The sequence below is a fragment of the Hippocampus comes genome, unplaced genomic scaffold (assembly GCF_001891065.2).
Source record: "Hippocampus comes isolate QL1 unplaced genomic scaffold, H_comes_QL1_v1.1 scaffold293, whole genome shotgun sequence".
In the NCBI taxonomy this organism is placed as follows: Eukaryota; Metazoa; Chordata; class Actinopteri; order Syngnathiformes; family Syngnathidae; genus Hippocampus; species Hippocampus comes.
In genome coordinates, this window is record NW_017806272.1 from 220,233 (window position 1) to 240,963 (window position 20,731).

The following is a 20,731-nucleotide window of genomic DNA, read 5'->3' on the forward strand; positions in this document are numbered from 1 at the left end:
AATGGAAAACTTTTTTTTTTTAAATTTTGAAATTGCTTTCGTTTGCAAACTTGCTGTGGTTTGTGGGTTCCGCAGCCACATATTTGTATATAAGATGAAATCCGAGCAGCCTAATTTCCATGACAGTTAATAAATGTCCATAGTAAGCAAGGTGAATGTTCCTGTTTCCTGAGACCTTCATTCCTTTTTGGAATTTTTCCTGAAGCCTTCAGTTGTGTTTCAACATACTTTTGTTTCGCCATTGCTGATTGTATTACCCATTAAATGAATTAACAGTACTGTACTCTTACCGGTGTTCTCTTGAGATGATGTAGCACAACATTAGGTACACAAGCACAATAATTATACCGGTAATTCCAGATAAGTGTTAAGTTTTTCGTGTCCACGTTTCTCATCATGCAAACAGTGAGCTGGCGGTGGAAGTGCTCAACATTGTGTTACTGTTCAAACAATGGATGGAGAAAGTATACACCCACACAAAAAAAAAATGACATTGCAAAGTGACAACCTAATGTCAGCGTCATGGTCAATTTTTCCAAACAGTTGTTCATCTTTATTTATCATCAACAATTACAGCAAACAATTTCCTTCAAATGACGTGCAAGACAGTGAATTATTTCATTTCATGATGTCGATCCTTAAAATGTAGTTTAAAATTTGGGGGGGCAAGCATAGTCATGCTTGCTGGCACATTTATTTTCGTGAGCAATTGGGAGAAAGCGCACCCGCTAAACCGGTTTGCGATTAAATGCAGCGTTCGTCATCAGAACCACGGCTCCCAGCCCGCCCACGTTCTCCCCAGCACGTTTGCGTCCGTGGCTTGGTCGAGTAGGCATTCCACCTGCTTCTCCACGGAGAGACCCGCCGACGGTTCCCTCGCGCGGACGTTGTGCTCCGGCGTCCCCAGGGCCACCGACTGCATCCCCTGGAAGGGTGGAAGCCCCTCAAAGCCCAGCTTGAGCTCTTCACTGGAAACGAGAAAAACAGAATACCAAGAGAGCAGGCATAAACAGGAGTCCCTTCAACAATACACTGCAACTAATTAACAAGTTGTCATGTGGTGCGCATACCTGATGATGGTGGCGGGATTTGTGCCCTCCAATTTTTGTCTCGCAAAGTTCACCTTTTGCAAAGGGTACCAGTTGATTTCTTTGGTATCCACGCTGTCTGTCCACGTACCTCCCTTCTTCAGTTGCTTGATTTCAAAGTTCTGTTTAAGGGAAAACGTGTGGATTGCAGTGATTACAAAAAAAAAAAAAAAACATTGACAAGACCAACAACACTTTATAGCGGTGGTGTCCAAACTTTGGCCTGGGGGGCATTTGCGGCCCGCCAAGCGTGTTTTAAAAAGTTGAATTTTTAAAGTGGCCCTTTCATTCTTCTATTTTTCTGTATGCGGCCCCCCAAGGAAAAAGTTTGGACAACCCCGCTTTATAGGAACACGTGCGGGCGGACCTTCCAGTCCAACGACGGCTCCTTGACGAACACATCCATGGTGTTGAGCAGCAGGTCCGGCTCGTTCCTGTATGCTCGGAGGGAGTGCGCCATCACACTCTGGATCAAACCGGACTCCTTCAAGGGTTGCATCAGGTTCACAAACTGTCTGGTCAGCCGGAAAGGCATGAGCTCGGGCACAGCGAGGAACTGGCAGGAAGAGCCGCCACGCTCAAGTTAGCAACACCCAGACAGTGAAATGACGCACGCACTTTGAGCAATTCCTTGTGAAAAAAGCTCAATTGTGGCCGTCATTCTACCTGTGTGGCCGAGCCAAACGCGTGACCGAAGTCGATGCCGATCATGCCTCCCGTTTCCGTGTTGATCATGAAGTTGGAGAGATGCCGGTCGCCGATGCCCAGCACCCAATGGCTGACGCACAGTAAAGCGTGAGAGCTGATGAAGTGGGAACGCAGCGAAAGATAGGCTTCGGGACTGTTGCACATCTTTAGGAAAGCTCTCCTAAAAATGAAGGAAAAAGAAAGAAAACAAAAAGACAACAGATGTTTGATGATTTTTTTTTTCTCTTCAGTGATCAACTCTCAGAGGAAACGTACTTGAGGAGATCAGCGGGCACTTGCTGCAACACTTTGGAGAAGTTATTGACGGTCTCAGGGCGTTTTGCTTTCCTGCCAAAGAATCAACAATGCCTCGAAATATTAGACGGATGCTAAAACTGCATTTTCGTAGTTTCAAAACGAGCGTAGGGTCACTTACACGTAAGCTAGAGCGTAGGGTTTTATGGGAGACTTTTCTGCTTTTGGAGAAAAGGTGGACAGCCACTTATTGTAGATGTCAGGACATCTGGAAAAACAGCACAGTTACAGCTTACAAAAAATAAATAAATACAAAAATCTTATTTTGGTTCCTGTTCCCCCAAAGGTCGTCATGGAAACAGAAGCGTATCGCTGACGTGTACCTGGCTGCCCTGAGGGACTCCTCCTCTGTCATAGCGGCTGCAAGGAACTCCTTCAAAGTGCACGTGTTCTCCATCCATTCAATGAGTCCGATTCTGTAAAGATCAAAGACCGGGGGCGTCATTTTCGTACGGTATCGTTGCGCGCGATTTTTAATGTAATCTCTATCATTTTTTTTTTTTTTAAAAATGCGTGAGCTCAGACACTGTACCTCGTGTTGATGGGGATGACTTGGTAGGTGCGGAGCTGCAGGCCTCTGCGAGCGCATGCGGCGTCGTGACTCAACAAAATATTCATGACGGCAAAGAGCTGCTCGATGCGCTGGTCCTGTCGGAGGTCTTCGCCACCTTTGACCAGGAAAGGGTGGTCGCGCTCGTCGTCGCCGCGGATGATCAGACGCTTGGGACGGCGAATGGACGACATCACCTTGACCTGCACGACACAACAGAGACGCAGCCGAGCCGTGAGTTGAACGCCGCCGAAGTTGTCGAAATCGATTTGTGCTGCAGTCGGACCAAAACTGTTGACATATATGGAGAGACTTAATTCAGTTTCCGATATTTCCCAAAGTCTTCAAATCTGAGCAAAAGTTGACGAGTCGTAATACTTACCCTCTCATCAAAGCCGGTTATCTTGGCATGATACTCGGGCAAAGGTTTGGATCTGCCATCGTACTGACCTAGAATCCAGAATAATGTCCTCGCATGGAGGAAAACAATGAAAAGAAACTCGTCGGTGTCGGTCAACAGCAAGAATTCCACCGGATTCCAAGACCGTCGTACAATCTGAGCTCAACGGTCTTGGCGGATGATAAAATTGACTGACCGGGGATCTCCAGCTGGTTTCTGAACGGGTCTGCCTGAAACGCACTCAGCCAGGGCGAGTACTCCTTCAGGTTCCCGGGTTCCTTCTGATAGCCCCGCATGGACGACGCAAACTGATCCACGCCGCGCACAAAGCTTTGGTCTTTCCTCTTCGCAAATAGCTTGCAGCCTTTTCTTCCCAGCAAATTCTCCACGTCTTTCGCAAATTTCTGTGGATGAAATAGCGCAATAGTTTTCCGCTGGTTATATTTCTGCTCTTTGCTGTCGCCAAATGTACAAATTATGAACTACAAATCCCCATGGACGCCAATGACTTGATATCTTTCAAATTGCTTGCAAGGTTATAAATGTCAGCGTCGGAGTTACAATAAAAAAAACAAAATCATTGTACAAACTTGGATAAATGTCTTGCGAAACATCCCGTGACCCTCTTTCTTGCTGTCCCCGAGCGAAGAATGCATCTCGTTGTACATGTTCTCCATTTTCTCCTTGTCGAAGTCACTTTTTTCCAGTTCGTTTTTCACATTTTCCCACCAATCCTGAAGGTGCCACAAAACAACGAAAATAAGTCAAACGTGGGGCAGCTCAACTTGCGTCGCGGCTAACATGGCAACTATTACCCTAAAAATCATATCGGGGTTTGTGAGCTGTTGCAGCGCATCCACAAATTTCTTCACAGCTTCTCCCTTGTCCAGCATGCTCTTTAGCCTGTGGATACAAGCGCAACGCACACCATTAAAAAGTGAATACAACTTAAGATACACCCCTTTGGAATTTGCATTTTAAATTCCCCAAAAACTTCCGCATGGGTGAGAATCCGACTGTGTCCCCAGATTCGGCTTGTTTCGGCTTCACCTGTGTCACCTTCATGAGGAAGTGTTCAATGAGAAACGGATGACTATTTCTATTACCTGTTGACAAATTCCCGCTGTCGGTGGCCAGTGGCGGAGTCCTCAAAGTGATAACTTTCACTACTGATCATCAACGCGTAAACCAGAGCTTGGGGGTAGCTTTCCGCTATCTGCTCAATGCAGCTCTGCACGGCCACGGCTTGAGGCTTGTCCAAAAGGGCCACCATCTGACTGATCCAACCAATCAGCATCCAGCAAGGGACCGATGCCATCTACGTACGCAAGAATGATGCTGATCAGGAACAACAACAAAAAAAAGCCCCCCCCCCCCCCCCCCCCCCCCGCCCCCCCCCCCCCAGGACACAAACCTCATTTGTCATGAGGTCCAACGTCTCGGATGGATACAACTCGATGAGCTGCAGCAGTCGAGGGAACTTGAGACGAGCCTCCTCCGAGTTCATTTTCAGGGCTTTCAGCATGCATTTCACAACATAGATTGGAAGGGTCAAGAGGTCCGGGAATTGACTGTCTGCAAGCAATAAATGATCAACATTTTTTATTTCCGCTAGAATGGGGGTTGGGGGGGCTAAATTTGCAGACTGACTTGTGTCACCCTGATCTTCCTGACGCAGCAGTTTGTCACAGAAATCAGCCAAAGACATATATGTGTCCACAATGCTGCCGGTTTCCACGCATTCCTCTTGATACGTTTGCAGCTCCTCATCAGCCTTTTTGGTGGCATCGCACATTAGCGTCAACGCTCGCAATTGCAGCCCCACTTCCACTTTCTGCAGGGAAAATATCGTTCAATTAAAAACCTGGACATATGGAAACCAAAGTCCTGTCGACAAATCCTGCGATTGTCGTCGGTGGAAGTGCTCTGACCTTCAGGTCTTGCGTCGGCCAAGCGCTCTCTGAAAGTTGGACGATTCTTTCTGCTTTGTCAGCTTCAATCGTTTCCAAAACTGAAGGACTTTTGCGTACAGCCAAGGCCATGATGTGGAAAGATGTTCCTTGAAGGATCTTTTGGTCTCGGTACACTTCAGGTTGGGCATTCCGGCAGTCAACCTCAATCTCCTCTGCAGGAAAACATTTTTTTTTTAAATTTGGCCATTTATCAAGCAGTTACCGTCGTTGAGTTTTCGCGACATGCCCTGTAGCTTCATGCTCCTTGCGAGTGTTTTCATTTTGTATTTGTGACGTTTTGGCACTAACTCACCCAAAAGTGGGACAGCTTTGAGCATGATATTGAGTTGCTCCAAAGGACCCTGAGCTTGGCACCGCTTCTGGCTGTACCGGCTAAAACTGTGGACCCAGCGCCGCAACCATTTCCTGTTTGTTTTGGCATCTTTGTGAAGTTCCTTCATCAAATTGGTGGCCACAGAAAAGTTATTCTGAAAGCGACAACACATTTTTCTTTTTGTTACGACGAAGGCCGCGATGTGACAACAGTCTTGCGTATTCGTTTCGGTCGGGTCACCTGCTTCCTTGCGCTATCAGCCATGTGCAGTTTCATGTTGAACTTGCAGTTGTTAACTAGACCGTTGAGGTCCTCTGGGCCGCCGTCCGCGCCATCCACCTCCATGCTATCAGCGTCAGTATGGCTTTGAAGCTTTTCCCTGATTTTGTCCAAGAAGAAACACCTGGGCAGAAGACAATCAAAAAAAAAAAGTTTTCTGAACTGCTCTGACGAGATCATAACCCTCTTTTTCTTCGTTCCTCACCGGGATGTAATTATATCGTCCCAGATGTTCACCGGATCCATTTTAGCATCGGGATATCGCTCAGTCCATGAACCGATGAGCCGCTTGAGGGAAGTCACAGACACTAATTCATACATACAATGAGTGTCAGTAAGCTCGGGAAAACAGATCCTGTTGTCCCCAGAACCTTTGCCGGGTGTAGTAAACCAGCCCCAGTCTCATCAGTTATTTCTGTGAGCCATGCGGGTTTTTTTCCTTTCTTGAAGTCAACTCCTCACCTTCTCCTTTGATGAAGTGCAGGAAGTCCTGGATTTCCGTCAAGGCCTGCACTGACTGCAGGATGGTAAGGCGACTTTGAGTCAGCAGCGTATCCACACTTGAGTAACTCTACAACGCATAGAGGGGAGTAAAAACCCATTAAAAAAAAAAAAAGAAATGTGGCCCAATCTCCTTTCATTTTCAAAACATACCTCCATGAACATCTGCATGGCGGAGTTGCTGTAGTATTTAGCGCGGTCGTAGTCCTCCTGCAGGACGTAGAGCAAGCTGAGCTCTTGGCTGTAACGGCTCTCCAGCAGCTTTTTGCGCTCCTCCACCTTCATGGCTTGGTCCATAAAGCTGAGAAGACTTTGGTCGCTCTCACCCAACTGCAGGAGCTTGAGCATGCTTCGAATCATGTGCGGCAGGTACATTTCCTAGAAGAAAACAAAACGACTTAAAAGCATATAAGCAACGTTTGTACGCTCGCCATGACAGTTGGCGAATCGGCCTCACTCGCGCTGGAATGAGAATGACTCAGCCGAGAAAGTAAAATGTCATTTGACTTACCTGGTAGAGAGGCTCGAGCCACATGTTGTCAAGGTTAGCAGGGCTATTTTCATCGATGTAAAACGTGGAACAGTACTGAAGCGATTTCCAATCAGTCAAATGGCCGTAGGCCTCCATTGCGGCTATTTCCCAAAAGTCCTTCTCAGACTCTGTGGGCTCGCCCTCAGTCCAGTCTTTCGTGTTCAGAGCCTAGCAATGATGGAAACACACACAAAAAAAAAAAAAAATCAGTTCATCTGCCGTTGATGCATCAGCCAAAAAAGAAGGGCTCCCATACCTCATTGTAAAGCTTAGCAGCTTCAGCAAAGTCGGTGCTGGCTTCGGCTCGAAGGGCAGCGCTGGTGATGGGCATGGTTCCGACTTTACCCGCAAAGATTCCGCGGACAACATCATAATCCTCCAAGTCTCGATAAAGCCTATTGGACGAAGGGGGGAAAAAAAATCATATTACAAAGTGACTCAAGCTCAAGTCAACTACTGAACTTGAGTACCTTGCAAGGTGGACCCATTTCTGGGTGTCCGGGGGGATTTCTTTGCGCCCCCGTGACCTTTTGGCGGGAGGCTCGTCCTGGACGCCAATGTGCAGCAGACCTTCTTCCAAAAGCAGAACGCCCGATGGCTGCTGGAGACTTGCGAGGCTTGTGGAGCTGATAAGCGCTGGATCAATATGCAGCAGGTCTTTATGCTGGTAGCACATGTCCTGGTGGAGTAAAATCATTTACAATGAAAACAATTGTTCATAAATTGCACTAACAGGGAAGCTACAGTACAAAAGCAGTCAGAGCCCTCAAATTTGTCACATCCTCTCGCTAGAGAGAGAAAAAAAAAATCGGAAAAATTTGTTTGCGGGTTCGACAGAGACATACCTGCACGCATGCTATGAACGGTGGGAAGCAGAGCGTACTCTTGTCCAGGAATTTGTTCATGGTGCATCGAAGGTCCTCTTTAATTTCAACTGCTTGCTGCCTGGGTTTCTGAGTTTCCATTTCGTGGAGGATGCCGCTAAAGAGTGAACTGAACAGCTGCTTGGCCAGGATTGGATCTCTCTAAGAAGAAAATCGACATGGATGACATTCTGGTATTTAGAAGCTACGCCATGCCGGAAGGAAAGCGGCGGTCAAGTCACCTGTGCAACGGCTTGAAGGGGGGCAATCAGGTTACTGTATGGGATTTGAATGTCTGGAAAGTCGCCCACTCTGTAGTTGCGATACAGTGTCACTTGAGCTTCTTTTCGCAGCCTCTGATCAGCTTTTTGCTCCTGCAGACGACGGAGAAGCAAATTTGTTTCATTTGACATCGATCAGACTCGACACTCGATACATTTTGAGGGCTCGTCTATTACCTTGAGTCGTTTTTGTCTTTGAACCTCTTTTTGTGCAAAAATGAGGCTTTCCTCCTGGTCCTTGAGAAATCTGCGTCTCAATTGAAGGATTTTTTGACGTTTTTCATTTTCTTCTGTTGAAAAGAGACACAATAGATCCCTTTTTTTCAATGCCGTCCCGGGCCGTACACAGTTAGCATTTTCAAGATAACAGAATTTATGTATTTATTTTTTTAATATTGATCCTTCAGAGCTCATGACAAAGCTGACTGACCTTTCGCGTGACTGTCCACCTCGTCTGTCGATGCAGTGAGGCGCCCTTGTCCAAAGCTTTCCCCTACCGGCCGTCTCGCTGTACTTTGCCTCGCCGCTTTCTTCTCAAACACCATCAAGGAGGACAGAGACTCGGACGCCGAATACTCGGCAACCGTGTCGACGCTGCTGCCAGTCAGCCAGTTATATGTTGTGTGTCGACCTGTCAAAGGAATAAGTGACCTGTCACCCCTAAACTTGTCACAGTTGCTACCGAGGTATCTCCATGCTAAAAAAAAAAATATGGAAACGATGCGATTAATTAGCGGTACCGGCTATTTGGGTTTGGGTAAACTGAAGTGAGGTCTGAGTGGCTCGAAGCTTCCCCTTCATGGCTCCTGGTTGGGAAAGTGTCAGGGTCTCGGGGCCTTGAGAGCTTTGCGTTTCAACAAACATTGGAGTCATCACTGTATTCCTGAAGCGCCAGTTGGAATCAATCAAATAATCCTATTGGGTGGAAGAGGAACAGTTTCGAGATCGGTCCATATACAGTCAAATGTGTTTCAAAAAAAAAAAAAAAAAAAAAGAAAAAAGAAAAGGACCTGGAAGGTGCACTCTGAGAGCGGGTACTCAAATATGTTTCGTTTGAAGTCAGGACTCTGACTGGTCATTTCCAACAGGAGATTGGTTGCCAGGCTTAAGAAACATCTCTCGATTTGACAGGTGTACAACGAATGAAGCACGGTCAACATTCGCTCCAGCGTTGTGCTCGGGAGACGCTTTTCCTGACTCCAGAAATTACGAACGTACAGCCTGAAATTAAGAATCGTAGACCGGGGATTATGATTGCCAGAACCAAAACAACAATTCAACAGATTACATTTTATGTACTGTAATAGGACGTATCACTTGAGTGTCTAATCGCTTACTGAAGGCCCTGGTTCTCCTCGGACAAGCCTTGAAGTAGTGTCTCTTTCGCTGTATTCAAAACGTCCAGCGAATTGCTGTCTGTCATGCTCTCGTCATCACTAGAGGAGACGACGACAGCGCGGCGGTCGAGTGGCCAGAGCAACAAAGAGCGAAATTAGGATTGAAGTCAATCAATATCTATTCTGTTCATTATTTGCGATCGATGCATTCAAGCACACCTGTAGTTGTCCTGGATCCACATGAGGATGTCGTACATTCTCTCTCGGCACACCGGCGACGGGTGGGAGACAAATGATGTCACGGCTCCAAGGATCTCCTGAAGTTGAGGTGGAGTCAGGCGAGGAAGAATTTTGCGGATGATTTCGAGACACACTCTCTGCGTTGCTTCGTCCCTGAAGGACATGACATGTTTGGGTGAGATGTCAAGATAAACTTAAAATGCACTAAAACCTTGTTCTATCTGAACTCAAATACATCAACAAAAGGAGCTCCTCCATGAGTTGGAGAAAAACAAACTGGTTGACGCTTACCGATGGCCCATCATCTGAATGAATCCTGTGGTCTTGAGCTGCAAAAAAATGTCCGGGATGACTTCAGCTCGACTCAGCACACACTCCAGACAGTTCATTTTTAAGATGCCGTGCATCTTGGGCAGCTGGTAGAACACGGCACTCACAAACCTGCAAGAGCCAAAAGAGGAGTAGTGTGCAGCCACTGTGCTTTGCAAACCTTTAATTTTTTTTTTTTGCCAATGTGCACGCAAAGCAATGCTCACCTATCCATAAAAGGAGGAAAGTGCTTTGACACTTTGTTCACACAAATAATGAATTTGTCATTCATCTCTCTTTTCTTCAGACTTGTGATCTGACCGGCAGCAAGATGGAGAAGCTCCAGGTGATGCTGAGGGGGGAAATCATTTGGAAAGGTTACGCCTCACTCTAATTACGAACGTCTCATTTGATATTCATTTCACTTCTTCAATGTATTCCCACGAGAACAGTCATTAACAACCGGCGCGAGGAACATCTCGTACGTTTTCCTCGTCAGTCGTGTTCTTCAGGATGAGTCCGATAATCTCGGCGGCGGCTGAGTAGACGTCCTTATACCGGACAAAGGTCATGTTGTTGGTGAGGGACTTGATGTACCTGTCGTGACAAGCGGTACGGTTGAAGAGCAATCAATGCAGGGAGTCCTTGTCCGTCGATGTTTCGAGCAGCACACAATTAACTAACTGACCAAATTATCGATTCAGTATCTCTTCTTATAATTACATCCCGTTAATAAGAAAAATGAATGGAAAAAGTCATTTCCTCAAAGACAATTCGACATGGGATACACTTCAGGAAATAAATGACACGTTAATGTCAATCTATTTACTCCGTGTGAATGATTTTGATTTTATTCGGAATGCCTTATTAGCAAACAGCATTAGTATGATCACTCGTACCGAGGTGATGAATTAACAGGCTGCGCGAGGACGCCCGTGCCGTTTTTTTTTTCATTCCACGCAGGTTTACCTATCGTACGGAATTCCACAGGAGGCATCGTAAGCAGGGAGGTTGTTGGCCAGGACGATTCCAAGCAACTGAAGTCCGACAGAGTTGTCTTTACTCTCTGGGTCCGTGCCGCAGAAGCGCTCATATATCAGACTAAAATCAAACATGAAGTGAAAACACCAGTTGTTATTATTTTTTTAAATTAAGAAAAGTACATTACCATTAAAGACATTTATTGTTACGGGTGGCAGCTCTGACATAATATTCTAAAACCCTTCAAGCAAGAACAATATCAATCCAACATGTGGGTTCTTGTTTTTTTTTTTTTTGGAGGGGGTGCTGGAACAGGAATAAAAGGACTACCTACCTATGAGGCACATAGAGACAGTCTTTCCAGCACTCCACCAGAGTACGGATGATCTCCAGATTATGGCGAAACTCGGGAGACGCTTTTCCTGACTCCAGAAATTACGAACGTACAGCCTGAAATTAAGAATCGTAGACCGGGGATTATGATTGCCAGAACCAAAACAACAATTCAACAGATTACATTTTATGTACTGTAATAGGACGTATCACTTGAGTGTCTAATCGCTTACTGAAGGCCCTGGTTCTCCTCGGACAAGCCTTGAAGTAGTGTCTCTTTCGCTGTATTCAAAACGTCCAGCGAATTGCTGTCTGTCATGCTCTCGTCATCACTAGAGGAGACGACGACAGCGCAGCGGTCGAGTGGCCAGAGCAACAAAGGATTGAAATTAGGATTGAAGTCAATCAATATCTGTTCTGTTCATCATTTGCGATCGATGCATTCAAGCACACCTGTAGTTATCCTGGATCCACATGAGGATGTCGTACATTCTCTCTCGGCACACCGGTGACGGGTGGGAGACAAATGATGTCACGGCTCCAAGGATCTCCTGAAGTTGAGGTGGAGTCAGGCGAGGAAGAATTTTGCGGATGATTTCGAGACACACTCTCTGCGTTGCTTCGTCCCTGAAGGACATGACATGTTTGGGTGAGATGTCAAGATAAACTTAAAATGCACTAAAACCTTGTTCTATCTGAACTCAAATACATCAACAAAAGGAGCTCCTCCATGAGTTGGAGAAAAACAAACTGGTTGACGCTTACCGATGGCCCATCATCTGAATGAATCCTGTGGTCTTGAGCTGCAAAAAAATGTCCGGGATGACTTCAGCTCGACTCAGCACACACTCCAGACAGTTCATTTTTAAGATGCCGTGCATCTTGGGCAGCTGGTAGAACACGGCACTCACAAACCTGCAAGAGCCAAAAGAGGAGTAGTGTGCAGCCACTGTGCTTTGCAAACCTTTAAGTTTTTTTTTTTGCCAATGTGCACGCAAAGCAATGCTCACCTATCCATAAAAGGAGGAAAGTGCTTTGACACTTTGTTCACACAAATAATGAATTTGTCATTCATCTCTCTTTTCTTCAGACTCGTGATCTGACCGGCAGCAAGATGGAGAAGCTCCAGGTGATGCTGAGGGGGGAAATCATTTGGAAAGGTTACGCCTCACTCTAATTACGAACGTCTCATTTGATATTCATTTCACTTCTTCAATGTATTCCCACGAGAACAGTCATTAACAACCGGCGCGAGGAACATCTCGTACGTTTTCCTCGTCAGTCGTGTTCTTCAGGATGAGTCCGATAATCTCGGCGGCGGCTGAGTAGACGTCCTTATACCGGACAAAGGTCATGTTGTTGGTGAGGGACTTGATGTACCTGTCGTGACAAGCGGTACGGTTGAAGAGCAATCAATGCAGGGAGTCCTTGTCCGTCGATGTTTCGAGCAGCACACAATTAACTAACTGACCAAATTATCGATTCAGTATCTCTTCTTATAATTACATCCCGTTAATAAGAAAAATGAATGGAAAAAGTCATTTCCTCAAAGACAATTCGACATGGGATACACTTCAGGAAATAAATGACACGTTAATGTCAATCTATTTACTCCGTGTGAATGATTTTGATTTTATTCGGAATGCCTTATTAGCAAACAGCATTAGTATGATCACTCGTACCGAGGTGATGAATTAACAGGCTGCGCGAGGATGCCCGTGCCGTTTTTTTTTTCATTCCACGCAGGTTTACCTATCGTACGGAATTCCACAGGAGGCATCGTAAGCAGGGAGGTTGTTGGCCAGGACGATTCCAAGCAACTGAAGTCCGACAGAGTTGTCTTTACTCTCTGGGTCCGTGCCGCAGAAGCGCTCATATATCAGACTAAAATCAAACATGAAGTGAAAACACCAGTTGTTATTATTTTTTTAAATTAAGAAAAGTACATTACCATTAAAGACATTTATTGTTACGGGTGGCAGCTCTGACATAATATTCTAAAACCCTTCAAGCAAGAACAATATCAATCCAACATGTGGGTTCTTGTTTTTTTTTTTTTGGAGGGGGTGCTGGAACAGGAATAAAAGGACTACCTACCTATGAGGCACATAGAGACAGTCTTTCCAGCACTCCACCAGAGTACGGATGATCTCCAGATTATGGCGAAACACCGACCTCCTTGGGTGAAAGCTATGCTTCATGAGAAACTCCAGCAGCCGATTGGCGAGCACTTCATCCCTGACGTTCCCCTGCGGTAAGAAAATACTCTTACGATTGTCAATGTTTTGCCGGGCCCTCATGCAAGTGGATACCGACAGTAAAAATTCACCTGTGCAAATTTTCGGGTTATTTCAACAAGAGCAAGAGCGCAAATAAGCGAATATACAACCTTGGGTCTCGCTACGCTTGTCCAAGATAACGCCGTCACCACAATATCCACAACCATAAAATGGATGCCCTCTCCTCCATTGCTTCCAGATACAACAAGCTGTAGGAGTGGCCCCAGCCAGTGTTTAGCATACGGACGGAAGACCTGCAGAAAAACACGACAAAAAAAAAAAAAAAAAAAAAAAAAACACCCAACATTTTTCCATTTTTAAGTCAACAGATATGGTGTCCGAGAGTTGACTTCTAGTCAAATCAATTGATATTCACCTCCTCTGTGTTGATGATTAACTTAGAAATGAAGAGTCTGATATTGAGCGCTGTGGCTGGATTCATTAATTTCCCATGTAGAAATTTCATCCATGGAGGAAGGTCACTGGGCACGTTTCCCTATTTCATCGACAAAGGGAGAGCCTTGATCAATGACAGTAACAGTGTCTCCCTGTTTTTTTTTTTTTAACAATGAAAACATTTGGCTTTATTGACCTGCTCAATTTTGGGAGTGATGTTGTTCCTTTGCATGTGACCGATGAGAGCTGTCATGCTCGCCATACATTCATGCTGGTTGAGCTCATCCATTTCCAGGTCCACCGTTGCCGTCGGGGAATAAGGCGCCTCTTCTATCTGCTCGACGAATAAATACAATCACATCATGTTTAATGGACAAAAAAAAAAAAAAACCCAAACAAACAAACATGGCAAGCTTGAGTTCAATGAACACAGCTCACGGTCTTTGCTTTGGGGCGTCGCTCCCCTTCAGGCTTATGGGAGCTGTAGGAAAAGCTTTGCACGCCGGTGGAGAAATCAAACTGGCTCATTTCCTCGCTCAGACTGCTGTCGGCCATGTAGGACTGGGAGGACAGATACACTGGTACCTCTTTAGACACCAAAGAAGTGTATTTGGAGTTAGCCACAAGGACGAGACTCAACTAACATCGCTACCACAAAACACAGATTTCATAATCAACAGCAGTAAATAGGATTAGATGAAATACCTCCATTCTCTTCGCCCACTTCTTTTCGAATCATAGTATATTTCTTCTTTCTCTCGAGCGGGACCTGCATGGATAAGGATATAAAAGGATGAAATGTTGCCTTTTTCTAAACTTAAAAAAAAAAACACCCTAACATACCTCAATGACAACTGGGAAACTGTAGGTCCTTTCAACGTCAATGATATTTTCCAAAATTAACTGGTTCTGGACAAGTGGGGGGAAAAAAAAAACAACAACTCAATTGATTTGTGACACATGAGTAACGGTGACAGTTTGCATGGATTTAGCCACACCTTTTCGGGCTTGTCACTGAAGAGGAATCCATAATAGAATTTGGGCTCACTGAAGCTACAGCTGACGGCAGCGATGGCGCAGTTGTACGCGGCGCAGCGGTACTGCCTCCGAAGCTCGAGGAGCTGCGTCTCCCCGGCCATGTTCTCGGTGAACGTTTCAAAACATGACCTGCGATAAACGATGGCAAAGATTTCCGCTTCATCGTGTAGCCGTGGGAAACGGGGTACAAAAAACACGTTACTGTCCCTCGGCATCTTACTTGAGCAATTTCTTTGAGAGCTCGTTCCCTTCAGTTTTGTCTGAACCGCAGTAAGCCGAATTGATGCGCGACTCCTTTGAATAAACTTCCTCTTTGGGAAGCCGAGAATACAGGAGCTCCATCAGCTTGAAGCAGCCGTTCTTCTTGGACAATTGCATCTCGAATGCTGATTCGCTTGCCTGGAAAAAAAAAAACATTCACGAGTGTATTCCTCTGATCTCACGAAAACGGCATAATAATACAGTGAGGGTTCAAGAGGCAATGCGGTAGGTACTTTATCATTGCAGGTAAAAAAACAAAAAAAAGACGAAGAAAAATGCCCAAATCAAACAAACCTTGGTGAAGCGACTGGAAAGCAAAGCCATTATGTCCGTGACATTTGCCACAAAGAAGTCACCGAGTGTCTTCATGCTACAGTGCGAGGCGAGAGGCAACAGAACTCTTTCCACCATGCCCTGAAGCACACTGCTCCTCGGCACATCCCCCTGTTGGATCACTCCATATATCGCACACAGCAGCTGTAACTGCCGTTCACTGCTTGGTCTGATCACACAAAGAGGAAATGATATTTAAAAAAAAAGAAAAAATACACAAACAATGACAACAACGTTAGTACAGTTAAATGAACTTTGCTGACCGTTGAGCAATTCTTTGAAAGCACGTTTGAAATTGCTCCTCCATGATGTGCTTTCTGTCTCGACACAGAATTCCGGCAAGCAGTTTGAGCAGAAGCGGGCTCTGAGAAAGCTCCAGCGCATCCAGCAACTGTAACGCAAGTGATCTTTGTTTCAAACAAGTTCCCAATGCCAGTCCAACTTTTATTTGACAGACAGTCTCGTTAAAACTTGACTTTGGTGTTAACCTGCCTCGATGCTGTTTCCCTTAAGGCAAACGGATTACACACGACACATTCTCTACATAAAAAAAAAAAAACTGCACATTTTTTTCTTTTTTCTCAGCTAAATAAAAAATAAAATAAAATAAAATCACTCGCCTTTCTAATGCAGTCCATGTAGTTGTTGCGGTGAAGGGAGCCCTTTGCAAATTCATCAGACTGCATGGGAAAGTGAGAGGCCACCAGGCACTCGAGTGCTTTTTGCAGCTCAGCCAGTGGCTCCTCTGGGACAGTTGTAAAGAATGGCAACACCAACAGGGCTTGACTCTAGACAGATGAGGAAACGCAGCTAAAAACACAGACAAACTGGTAATTGGCCAACAGAGTGGCTTTCATGTGCCATCATTTTGACCTTGAGATTCAGTGGTAGGCTCGTGTCGACCAGGAGCATGGTAAAAGTCGAAAACACTGGCTTAAAACCTTCGTGGTTGACATTGGAGCACACGGACGAGTCGATCTGAGAGGGGAAAATATGATGAACAAACAATTCAAAGACGCTCGATCGGGGAAACCAAGCTTTCCCCGAACCGCACATCTCTGATTATTACAACTAACTTGTGATGATCTATTTCAGGAACCGAAGCGAAGTGACATCAGAATACCTGTAAGAGTTTGGAGAGGAGCAAAAGCGTGGCGGTTTTGCTCTCTGCGTTTGAAGCGTGGCCTGCCCACCACGACTGCAGGCTCCTCCACCCTCGCAGCACCTCCTCCACCAGCTGTTTTCCCTGAGTCTTCCGAGACGAACGCTCTCGAAAACTGTGGTCCAGCATGCCGTTCAGCAACACACTGACCTGACATTAAAGCAGAGAAGTTCACCATCTTTGAATAGATATTTGAAGGTTACGAGCGGCGCGGCGGCGCAAGAAGGGAAAGTGGAAACAAAACCTATTTACCATGCTGGGGTTGAGAGAGGAGGCCGTCATGAGACGAGGTACTGTGGTATTCATGTTTCGGAGCAGTTCGGTGTTGATGGCCGTCGGGAAGAGGCTGTAGAAGTACTCGGCATGGGAGAAGCTCAGGAAGCTTTGGCAGTGACTTCCAGTCAGCAGGATGTCCAGTAGCTGCTCACCCTATTTGAAAAGGCAACAGGTGGCCAAAGAGTCATCGCCCGACCAAAACTCAAATCTTTCTGTACTTTAAATTGGACTACTGTTCAAATGAAACTTTGTCTTCCAGAACACAGCGCTGACCATTTGAGAGATGGAAAAGGCAAGCTGAAGCAGGCCCTCGGCAAGCTTCTTGGTATTGATGTCCAAGGATGGAAGCGACTTCCTGTCGCCGGGTGCTATTCCGTTATACACCGTCAGGAGAAGCGATTTGGCGGGATCTGCATCCTTCATGACAAACGACAACAGGGTAAAAAAAACAACAACAAATGACAAACGACAACATCAAGACCAAAAAAAAAAACATTGTCAACACGAGGCCATCAAACTTTGTGTATGAAAGCAAAGTCAGGGTATGAACCTGGCTCTTCAGAATGGAGTGGAGGAAGCCAGCTTTGTGGATCTGCTTGCATGAAGACAGAACCATTTCCAACTGGCCGTGGTCTCCAGAGTGGTAAAAGTCGACAGCACACAGCGCCTCGACACTGAAGGGCAACAAAAACAAAATACAAATCGGTCAATGAGACCAAGTAGCACTTGTTACAACAGAAATGACCTCTAGCTACAGAAAAACTGTATGTGCACATTTTAAGTGTCATTAAAGTATCCTCTTGAAATGTTCTCCAACAAAGCACAACTCTGTCAGGTCTGACAATTTTTATTTTTATTTTTTTTAATAATTTTGTCTTTTCAATTTGTTACCGGCATCTCCAGTGAAGGATTATGATCGCTCTTTTTTTTTTAGCTCTGCAACTGATTGCCAAAGACAAAAACATGCTCAGAATACCTTTTCTGTGAAATTCTTTTCTTCAAGCTACATTCCACACGGGCACGGTACGGTGAGGCCAGCAGAGCTTTGAGGAGCGGAACGCATACTTCGGGTAGGTTCTTAATTATATCCACATCTGCCATGTTGAAACCCACAGCGGACGGCTCGTGCACCACCGTGGCAGTCAGCTCAAAAAATACAGAGCTGAAAATATCTTCTTCCAGAAGCTGTTAACAGTGAGGGAAAGTACCTTAGGTTAAAAACAAGCAAGTGGGGATGGAGAAAGAAAACAAAAAAACAAATCAGTCTCACATTGCAAAAGTCCTGGCCCCCCTTGACTAGGACCATGGTCGTAAACTCCAGCAGGCGTACAATGATTGTGCATTTGCTGTAGTTGTACTGCTCCACCTCGATCGGACTGAAGTGAGCGTTCGTCTGGCCGCGATGGAAGCAGCTCTCTGCTGCGCTCAGCTCTTGAGTCGCAAGCTCAGTCAAAAAGAAACGTACCGCTTGAAGAAAACGCGATTCCTCCTTGGAATCTTGGGGAAGGAAATACAACTCCTTCATTTCAGCACAACGTCAAGCCAACTCCGGATTCAAATCGTACGTTTACAGCTTATGGCGCTAAAATTCAAGCACGTCTTGCACCTAAACTATGAACACCTGAACTGATTTCTGGTGCCAAGTCGAACTTACTAAGCATGTGATTTGGTCTGATGATATGCAGATCGATGAAGGTGTTGTAGCAGTCGGGCTCGTACGCTAAAAGGCCCCATCAGGTTCCTGAGAGTCGGTTGGGAGAGCAGACCTCCACCTTCAAACTTTGCGACCAGGAAAGCCATACCGCGATCTTTTAGCACCCCCTCCAGCCATTGCGGGGGAGACTTCTTTCCTAAATTGACATCGTAAAAATATACAATGACAGAGCGGAAAAATATTGTCAAATCTGTGTTTCTTTGTGCCATTGTCGAGAATCATCATCTCACCTGGGAGGAGAGGCACAAACTCGTAGAAGAGCTCCAAGCATTTGTGGCGACATTCGGTCTGCGGCCGTCCACATTGTCCCAGAAGCCATAAAACCACGTTGGACAGGCACAGCTTTTCATCAGCTGGAAAGCCCCTGATCTATGGTAAAGTTGGAAAAAATTTTTACCGTTTAATATGTGTCAAGGGTGTCAAATCTGTGTTTCTTTGTGCCATTGTCGAGAATCATCATCTCACCTGGGAGGAGAGGCACAAACTCATAGAAGAGCTCCAAGCATTTGTGGCGACATTCGGTCTGCGGCCGTCCACATTGTCCCAGAAGCCATAAAACCACGTTGGACAGGCACAGCTTTTCATCAGCTGGAAAGCCCCTGATCGAGGATAAAGTGGGAAAAAATTTTTACCGTTTAATATTTGTCAAGGGCCACGTGCTTGCCCGTTGGCTACCAACCTCGGGACGCGCCTCTTAGCATTGTGCTGATTCAGAGCAGGGGCCTTGTACTTGATAATCCGTTTCAGATGATCAATGGCGCTGCTACATTGCTGCAATGTACCTGTAGATGTCACAAAAGCAAATGGGGTACCTTTTGCAAATTAAAATAAACGGCAGTGGAGGAGGAGGAGATATCTGCCATGAGACTTCCCGGCCGCAGGTTTTGTGTCTCAAACAAAGTTTGTCAGGATAAGTTGCTGTCCAGGTTGCTCGTGACAAATTGTTTCTGCATGAAGCTGTAATATCATGCTTGTGTAATCTCCATATTTAATAGCTGAAGTAACTTTAGTGGCCTCCTTGTCATCTTAAGTTAAAACAGAGCCTATTGGGAGATTGCATTTTTTTTTTTTTTTTTGATACTAAGTTTGATTAGTTGAAAGGAGTGTTACCCATTGATCTCTCATCTGTGTGTGCAAGAGCCAGGCTCTCGACAAAAATAACAAGTACTTCAAAGATGAACTGCTCCACCAAGGAATTTTCCTCCCTGGAAGAGAAAAGTTGGCATTGCTGTTGGAACCCATCAAATCATAATCATCTCTCAATCTTTGTGGCTGTATAGAAAAAAAAACGAAAGAAACTTTTGCACCTGAATTGCCTGTAAATACTATTGAAAGCTAAAGCTGCGCCAAGCCTTTTGAACCCATTGGGGTGGAGAGCCAAGCTGTAGATCCGCTTAAACAGTGACTTCATGTTTGTGGGGCTCTTCTCTTGCTGCTTGGGGCTGGTTTGTTTAATTGACCATTTGACAAACTCTTCGATGCAGCGCCCACTGAAGTCTCTGAGTGTGCTGTCTTTGGGGTCAACAACACCATCCTGACGACAAACAAAGGAAATCGTTGTCGTCCACCAAAAAAATAAATAAATAAATAAAATACAATCTGACTGCACATCTTATCATACATATTGGCGCTTACCAGAATGGCTTCAAGAACAGCGACTGTGTCTTGGCTCTCAAATTTCTTGTTGTTAGTAAACCAGTGGATCAGTTGCATCACCAGTGGTTCAAAGAGCTGCCTGGTCACCTGGAAAAAAACATCCATTTCGATACATATTTCATGCATCATCGCAAATTCTCCAAGTGTTTGACATTTGAAAATCGGAACTCAAAAGAGTCGAGCGCACACTTTGTCTGAGCTGGTCTGAAATGAGTCCACAGTAGCTGACGTGTTTCTGATCCGCTTTGACAATCACATACACAACATTCAGTGTTGTTGTTTTCGTTTTGTAACCATCACCCCCCTTAGATTGTCATTTTTAATTAGTGAATGTCTAGCTTGACAATGATAAAAAAAAACAGGCTCTTGTCATTCGTCTGCTGGTTCTGGACCCAAAACCACACAGCTGGGGTGGACGGCTCCTGTGTTGCAGCTCCTTTGAACACTTCTTATTATATGATCGTGACGCATACCTGATCAACATCACAGGCCAGGCGCAGCAGCACAGGAAAAAGTCTTTTGTGCAGCTTGTACATGGGTGGTAAGCGGTTCTCTCCTTCCACCATCTGAGCACTTTTCCCAACCATGTAGAGGACCAAACTGTGGAGCAGCTCACAAGCTGCAACCTGTATCA

The 20,731-nt window shown here is 45.5% G+C and overlaps 1 protein-coding gene and 1 long non-coding RNA gene across 3 annotated transcripts in view; one reads left to right on the plus strand and one right to left on the minus strand.

Annotated features, from left to right (window-relative positions):
- The window catches only part of prkdc (protein kinase, DNA-activated, catalytic subunit), a 27,558-nt gene continuing 6,827 nt past the window's right edge, over positions 1-20,731 (minus strand). Inside the window, 64 exon segments of the mRNA XM_019857475.1 lie at positions 1-968; positions 1,071-1,210; positions 1,456-1,644; positions 1,755-1,956; positions 2,052-2,123; positions 2,212-2,298; positions 2,414-2,506; positions 2,623-2,843; positions 3,023-3,090; positions 3,237-3,444; positions 3,631-3,774; positions 3,856-3,943; positions 4,147-4,358; positions 4,455-4,615; positions 4,691-4,874; positions 4,972-5,165; positions 5,306-5,480; positions 5,567-5,729; positions 5,811-5,913; positions 6,068-6,176; positions 6,260-6,484; positions 6,618-6,806; positions 6,895-7,033; positions 7,109-7,317; positions 7,484-7,663; positions 7,744-7,875; positions 7,960-8,072; positions 8,213-8,413; positions 8,523-8,697; positions 8,793-9,003; positions 9,120-9,218; positions 9,339-9,512; positions 9,651-9,800; positions 9,896-10,020; positions 10,154-10,265; positions 10,638-10,769; positions 10,984-11,021; positions 13,118-13,231; positions 13,372-13,515; positions 13,638-13,757; positions 13,854-13,991; positions 14,096-14,244; positions 14,363-14,426; positions 14,501-14,566; positions 14,656-14,824; positions 14,916-15,094; positions 15,251-15,458; positions 15,553-15,680; positions 15,910-16,077; positions 16,163-16,267; positions 16,413-16,601; positions 16,704-16,880; positions 17,001-17,144; positions 17,278-17,401; positions 17,704-17,912; positions 17,998-18,224; positions 18,382-18,437; positions 18,439-18,577; positions 18,907-19,040; positions 19,121-19,223; positions 19,552-19,646; positions 19,749-19,975; positions 20,077-20,184; positions 20,571-20,723. Of these exon segments, the coding sequence (XP_019713034.1) occupies positions 764-968; positions 1,071-1,210; positions 1,456-1,644; positions 1,755-1,956; positions 2,052-2,123; positions 2,212-2,298; positions 2,414-2,506; positions 2,623-2,843; positions 3,023-3,090; positions 3,237-3,444; positions 3,631-3,774; positions 3,856-3,943; positions 4,147-4,358; positions 4,455-4,615; positions 4,691-4,874; positions 4,972-5,165; positions 5,306-5,480; positions 5,567-5,729; positions 5,811-5,913; positions 6,068-6,176; positions 6,260-6,484; positions 6,618-6,806; positions 6,895-7,033; positions 7,109-7,317; positions 7,484-7,663; positions 7,744-7,875; positions 7,960-8,072; positions 8,213-8,413; positions 8,523-8,697; positions 8,793-9,003; positions 9,120-9,218; positions 9,339-9,512; positions 9,651-9,800; positions 9,896-10,020; positions 10,154-10,265; positions 10,638-10,769; positions 10,984-11,021; positions 13,118-13,231; positions 13,372-13,515; positions 13,638-13,757; positions 13,854-13,991; positions 14,096-14,244; positions 14,363-14,426; positions 14,501-14,566; positions 14,656-14,824; positions 14,916-15,094; positions 15,251-15,458; positions 15,553-15,680; positions 15,910-16,077; positions 16,163-16,267; positions 16,413-16,601; positions 16,704-16,880; positions 17,001-17,144; positions 17,278-17,401; positions 17,704-17,912; positions 17,998-18,224; positions 18,382-18,437; positions 18,439-18,577; positions 18,907-19,040; positions 19,121-19,223; positions 19,552-19,646; positions 19,749-19,975; positions 20,077-20,184; positions 20,571-20,723 (9,459 nt within the window). The 3' untranslated portion in view covers positions 1-763.
- Positions 2,386-13,162, plus strand: LOC109507818 (uncharacterized). 2 transcript variants are annotated; one of them, XR_002166540.1, is made up of 6 exons: positions 2,386-2,476; positions 2,614-2,645; positions 2,719-2,874; positions 12,073-12,111; positions 12,729-12,883; positions 13,070-13,162. It is a non-coding gene; the product is annotated as an uncharacterized LOC109507818 (long non-coding RNA). The 2 variants fall into 2 exon arrangements; XR_002166539.1 differs by having other exon boundaries at positions 2,435-2,539.